This window comes from Cibotium barometz, chromosome 59 (assembly GCF_041138505.1).
Source record: "Cibotium barometz isolate CiBa-2024 chromosome 59, ASM4113850v1, whole genome shotgun sequence".
NCBI lineage: Eukaryota > Viridiplantae > Streptophyta > Polypodiopsida > Cyatheales > Cibotiaceae > Cibotium > Cibotium barometz.
Window position 1 is genome coordinate 31777650 of NC_141104.1, and position 6981 is coordinate 31784630.

Below are 6981 nucleotides of genomic sequence, written 5' to 3' on the forward strand. Positions count from 1 at the left end.
CTTGCTCAGGTGCAGTCGGCTAGGTTAGAGCAATCAGTCCAGTAGTCGGCCAGTGTACAGAGGTAGCCGACATGCACAGGACAACCTCCCACACCAAAAAAAAAGGAAAAAATATGGAGAGTGGGGAAAAATGAGAAAACACCTAAATCGGGTGGGCACACCCACAACAGAGGCCCTGTTGTAAATATTGTTGCTGATGACATCTTGCTAGAGTTGTGTTCGACGGAGGATAGTGCGGTGCACCTCTTCACGAAGTCTCTATCTTAGGTTATGCTCCGGCGGTGGGGTTGGTTCCACATCCAGGAGCTGAGAGGGGGTGTTAGCAGTCATCTCCTGTCTGCATATTTACACGAGGGCCTCTGTTGTGGGTGTGCCCACCTGATTTAGGTGTTTTCTCATTTTTTCTCACTCTCCATATTTTTCCCTATTTTTTCTGGTGTGGGAGGCTGTCCTGTGCATGTCAGCTACCTCTGTATGCTGGCCAACTACTGGACTGATTGCTCTGACCTGGCCAACTGCACCTGAGCAAGTCGTGGACACATGTTGCTCTTGTTGGCTGTTTTTCTACTGGCCGATTGGTTAATAGGGGCCATATAAAATGGCCCCTTGGCCCCCCACTCATTGTATTCAGTTTTCGGGGTTTTCTCGTGTATTATACGCTTCTCTCTCTCTCCCTCTCTATTGTTGTGTTTTTTTGCAGTGCACGTGCTCTTGTGTTTTCAGATCTTGTCTTCATCTCCGCTGCATATTTTGAACCCCCCCCCCCCCCCCCCCCTTTTCTCCTATATGAGATAGCCTTCCCCTCCCAAAGTAGCCAGCCACCACAGGAGAAGAGCATCCAATTTCTTGATTCTCGCTCTCCTTTATGGAGTTGAGTTTGTACTTAGCCATTATGGTTGTTTTGCTCAATAAATATAGAAGGATGAATTTTCCTGGAAAAAAAAACACCCATTGACAGGTCCACAACATCTCCACGTCTTTCCTCACAAACTTCTAGCAAACATGAAAGATTCAATAGAGCACAAGCAAGAAAGAGTATTGCAAGGGAATGATTGTGTCTTGCTTATTATAAAAATTGACACATATACAAGTGACTAGTTTTCACACTAGGTCGGCCAAACTTAAAAATGGTCGCATCTCTATTTCTAGTCTTAAGCAAGTATATATATAGAGTCCGTATACTTTTCCTATTTGACACATTAAGCACAAGGTAAGGCCGCTTTATATGTTCCAGCATTGTCTTACAAGGATAAGTGCTGGTTTGAGCGGATAAGATGGCAGAGCGCCTTACGGTAGGTGGGCAGGTGAAACCATATTAACCTATGGAGTGGTAACAACATCCACTGACAGGCCCACAACATTTCCACTCCTTTCCTCACAAACTTCTAGCAACAGTCTTCCACCCCCATCCTCCTCTAGTTGGTGGCCTATAGGACCTTGACAGCGGGCATGTGGTTAGCCATCACAGGTTGCCTTGCCACATGGAGCTCCCTAGGAGTCTCAGCGTCATTCTCTTTGGGATTGCCCAAATGTGTAGTAGGTTTAGGGAGGATTCCACGCTTGTTCAACTCCGAATTGTGCACCCTCGGGTCCATCCTTAGTCCATCACATGGGAGACCGTTACTTACGCCACGGAGGCTGGCCTGGCACTCCTCTTGGAGGAGTCTATGTCACATGCGTGAAAGCTTTGTGTATTCTTTCAACCCTAAACACCTTTCATAGGAACATCTTGATGCAAAACTCAAAGAAGAGATGGAGAGAGAGAGAGAGAGAGAGAGAGAGAGAGAGAGCTGTATTTTCAGTATATTCATATAGTACAAAAAGGTACTAGTCTTGGCAACCCTAGGCATGCCCAAAAGGTAGCAACAAAAACCCTTATCTATGCTACTGTGACCCGGGTGTCAAATGATCAAAAGAACTCTTGGCTGAGCCTTATATAGGCATGTGGACACCAACTCTTGCTAGCCAACTGCAGTTGGCTAGCATCTATGGACATAAAATCCATAAATGCTGCCGACCAGCCTAGGATGCCCTACGCACTTAGCCGACCAAGTCTGATCCATGGGGATCTTTTCTGGTGTCCTTCAGTGCCTTACTCATGCCCTAAATGGTCTGCTGCCCTTCAGGGATTAGCCTTGGAATTAGCATGTCCATGTGCATGCACATGACATCCCTTTCTGCTTAACTTGATGACGGGATTCCAACTTCTGACCCTAGATGATTGTCATCATCCCTTGTCTCCACATATGGTCTCCTATACCTCTCATCCTTCCCTTTTTGGCAACCTTTTCACTGAAAACCTCTCTGATTCCACTCCAAAGTCTAATGAAGATTTGTGCATTTGTTCCACTTGTCCCCTGGCCCTTCATGCCCTGTCCTTGAACACTGTCTTTGGTCTTCTTTTTCCTGAGTATTGAGTTTTGTATCCTCACTCCACCCCTTGGATAATATCATCCCTTGGCTTTCTTTGGATGCCCCAAGTGGCATCCAACTCACAGGGCTGTCATTCCCCTTGGATCTTGGGAACACCACCAACCAACCTCCTAGGAACTTCTTCCATTTCTTGTGTTACCTCTCCTTGGACTGTGCACCTTCATCTGGGACACCCATCAGTTAAGCATTGCTGAACTTGAAGCTCTGATACCAATGTCACATGCACATAAGCTCTGTGTCTTCTTTCAGCCCTAAACACCTTTCATAGGAACATCTTGATGCAAAACGCAAAGAAGATATGGAGAGAAGAGAGAGAGAGCTGTATTTTCAGTATATTCATATAGTACGAAAAGGTACAAGTCTTGGCGACCCTAGGCATGCCCAAAAGGTAGCAACAAAAACCCTAATCTATGCTACCATGACCCAACATTTGTTAGGGTGTCAGATGATCAAAATAACTCTTGGCTGAGCCTTATATAGGCATGTGGACACCGACTCCTGGATGCCGTCGGCCAGCATGGACATAAAGTCCATAAATGCTGCCGACCAGCCCAGAATGGCTTGCACACTTAGCCGACCAAGTCCTGATCCATGGGGATCTTTTCTAGTGTCCTCCTGTGCCCTACGCATGCCCTAAATGGTCTGTTTATCTGCTGCCCTTCAGTGTTTAGCCTTGGGATTAGCATGTCCATGTGCATGCACATGACAGTCTAGCACCTCAGCTCAACCGCTTGAGGATCACAGGGATCCTTCCATCTTCCACCCCAATGATTCCTTGGATCTTAGAGACCCGTTCAGACAAGAGGTGGGAGCTTATTAACAGCATTGTGGCGTGGCACATGTGGTGGGCTCAATGCAGTGAGGCTATCGAGGGTTTTTCATCTTGCTGGCAGAACCTATCTGCTTCTTGTGGACAGATCTCATACATGCTTTGAAAGCTCTGGAACATTGGACAAGCGACCCAAACTGGATACAGCAGTGTAGACTTGCTTTCTTCCGCACTTGGTGTTAGAAATTGTGGGGCTTCATTTTAGAGTTAGGGGAGGCACATTGTTCTACCACATTTGATGATTTATGGAAGGGAAGCGTTGTCCAAAAATGTTTGAGTTTGTATGGTGTAATTTGATCTAAAGTTATCAGAGTCTGGTGAATTCTAGAAAAAGATCAAAGTTGGAAGATTTCAGATTGAGCAATTCTAGGACTTAATGGAGAGAATCAAGGGAATTGATCGTCAGGCACTCTAAGGAGAGTGGCGTTGGTCAGCTCAGCCCCTTCTGGATCACGGCTATGCTCGCATCTTATGTCTTGGTGACTTCCTGGACTCTAGAGACTAGCATTTACAAGAGATGCAAACTTATCAACAGCATTGTGGCCTGGCATATGGCGGGCTTGATGCAGTGAGGTTATCAAGGGTTCCGTCACCACACTATCAGCGGAGACTATCAGCTTTATTTGGACAGATCTAATACACTCTCGCCAGGCCTTAGGTACTGTTTGTATAGACCAGCCTTGTCTATTAGTCTTGTTGACCTTTTTAGCATTAGTCTACTTTTAATGTGACCCAGGGCCAATCTAGACCTCATCCTTTCTAGCCCTAGCCTCCTGGCCGAGATCCTATTAGCCTCTTAGCCTGGCGAAGTCCTTCAGTTCTATCATATTTTCTTTATTGGGCATGCATTTGATCTCCAAACTGCTGGAATTTGTGGCTTCAAGATCTGGCCTTCTGTCTAAAGCCTAGTCGGGCATAGTGTGAAGATACTTAAAGCTCTGGTGATCTGTTTTCACTAAAAATTCTGCATATGTGCCATTGGTACTAGTTGTTGAAGGTACAGTGGATCCTTTGACTTTCAGTCCAGGGAATTGAATGCCAAGGATGTGAGCTAATGGATGACATTGTCAAAACATTGGCAATCCACGGAGTAACATGAATCAGCATTGACTCTGAAAAATCTTGCTGCAAGTTCAAACAGGATTACTTGGCTGCACAAGATACATGCTACTTGTGCAAGCACGGATTGCCAAGTATCATATGTGCTCTTGCTAATAGTGCAATGTTGAATGTCCTCTCAATGCATGAAGTTCAGCTCGATATGGTCTCATACCCCACCCAGAAAGCACCGGCTACTCTTCGCTGTCCCGTAACACTTGAGTACCTCTTTTATTTAGGCGGTCGTGGACTATCTTTTCACATGCGTGCACGTAGTCTAATTGTTCTGCATTCACTCAGTGGCCTTTTCCTTTCATCAATAGGGATCACAAATGGCCTGGAAACACATTGTGAATCCTAACCTAAATTCCGACCAGACATGGTACATGCATGTGTTGTTTGGGGCTGATGCATGCATAACCTTTTGTTTAGGAAAAGGGTATGCTCCACCTGGTTACCTATACTTTTATGACTCAAGAAAGGATAAATCACACAGGGATTGTTCTCCTTTTTACAGAGAAAAGCTTGATCAGGGAAAATATGACTCTCCTTTTTACAGAGAAAAGCTTGATCAGGGAAAACATGACTCTTACAACACACCAAGGTTGTCCCCACACTGATGGAAGAATGAAGTGATGCCATGTTAGGTCTGATCTGAGTGGCTTCTATGCGTCTAGCTAATTTATGTTGCCTTGCCTCATTAACTTTGGTGGCAACATTTACTCTGGTCCGTCTAAATGGGTGTGACCCTCCGAAGACCTTCAGTGGTGGTATCTATGGCTTGTGCACTATCTCTTATGTGAATCGTGAATTATGGAATGCTGAATTTTTTATTTAACCAAGTCAATGAATCCATCCACATGTAACAGTGGTATCAAAGCTTTGACTCTTGGTCTCCAACTCAGTAGGAATATGTGGATGGTTTTTAGTGTGCTCCACGGGCATGCTTGTAAGCACAATCTACACTAGTAACATGACATCCAAACGGCACATCTGGAAGGACTGCCTGATGCCTCGTAAGTTGGTGATTGATCCTTCCCCTCCTTCCTTTCTCTTCCTGCCTACCACCCCTTCCCATGGGCTCAAAGCCCTAGCGCTGTGCAATTGCATACATGCATGAACATTCAGCTGGTGTTCCTAATTTAGGTCTGTTTGTGAAAGTTGTCTAAGTAGATAATTTTGAACTGCTTTCTTTCAAGCTATGCTACAGAGCTTTAACTTTGGGTTTCTTTCTGCGTTGTTTGGTGGTGCTCTGTGAAAAGCTTGAGAGTACATGGAATTTGGCCACGCAAACTGTCATTGGTCGTGATCAAATTATATACTCAACGGAGAAGGACCTGGCTGATCAGGATTTCGAAGTCCAAAGTTGGGAACAGAGGTTTAGAGAGAGAGAATCAAGATAGTTTGCTGTATATTTTTCAGGTCTGCAGACTTATACATTTCTATTGTAACAATATCATTTAAATGCCAATAATTATAGTGGTGCTGATTCAACGTCATGGTAGGTCATTTGTGATCTCAAATGTCATCTTGCAGTTATATTGACCTTAGGAACATAACCATTTTAGGTTTAGTAATGTAGCATGCTCTTGTACCGAGGATCTTAATGGGACAGAGATTGTGTCAATGTCCTTTGGAAACCAAATTATTGTTTTTGGGGACTGGACCTATTTAGTAGGCAGAAGTTCCTCCAAGAACCAATACTACTCGGTGACCTTACCTGCAGTTGCAGAGAACCCCAAATAGGAGAGCTAGGAGTCTTATGAGCAATAAGACCCATACAAGCAGTTTGATTCATATGGGTATCTAGAAGAGGCTCCAGTCATAGATTATGCATCCTTGTTCAAAGCTATGGTGCAACGAGTGAGAGACCTCAATAACATGCCACACAAGCCACCACCTCTTCCATGCTTCCATTGCAAGGGCCAAACATAAGAGCTATGTTTCTTATATAAGCAGCAAGACCCATACAAGCAGTTTGATTCATATGGGTATCCAGAACAAGCTCTGATCATAGAGTATGCCTCCTTGTTCAAAGCTATGACGCAACGAGTGGGATACCTTAATAACATGTTACATAGGCCACCTCTTCAATGCTTCCATTGCAAGGGCCGGCACTGTGTTGCTGAGTGTCCTCATAAAGCTGATTCAGGGGCAGTCACCAAGCAGGAGTGGATACCCAAGAGCACCGTGGCTAGGCATACCCAAGCAAAAACATGGTAGCCACCGTTTAACCATAAGCCTTTCCATAAGCAGAAGCATGCCAAGTGAGAGTCACAAGCAACAGAGTTTTACCCACAAACCACAAGATGTTAGTAGCTCACGGCTGCTGTGAAGGAAACTCTTCCGTTTGGGTCCTGAAACCCTTCTGCCATGATCCTTGCCAAGTTGTTAGTAGTAGCTCAAGGCACTATGAAGGAAAACCTTTCGTTGGGTCTTCCGGAACCCTTCCATTTGGGTTCTAAAAACCAAGTCATCCATATCACAACCTCCTAAGCCGTGAGTAGAGATCTGCCATCCATGTAACAATGTTTTACTCAAACCTCGAGCCCCTGTCAAGCTGCTAGAAGCCCAAGGCTTCTATGAAGGGAACCCATCTATTTGGGTTCCCAAAACCTCGT

General features: G+C 45.0%; 1 protein-coding gene across 1 annotated transcript in view; it reads left to right on the forward strand.

Moving 5' to 3' along the window:
- The window catches only part of LOC147605717 (uncharacterized protein At5g03900, chloroplastic-like), a 45202-nt gene extending 39343 nt beyond the window's left edge, over positions 1-5859 (forward strand). The window contains exon 13 of the mRNA XM_086793695.1: positions 5623-5859. Within this exon, the coding sequence (XP_086649821.1) occupies positions 5623-5763 (141 nt within the window). The 3' untranslated portion in view covers positions 5764-5859. The remainder of the gene's footprint in view (positions 1-5622) is intronic.
- Positions 5860-6981: the final 1122 nt, after the last annotated feature.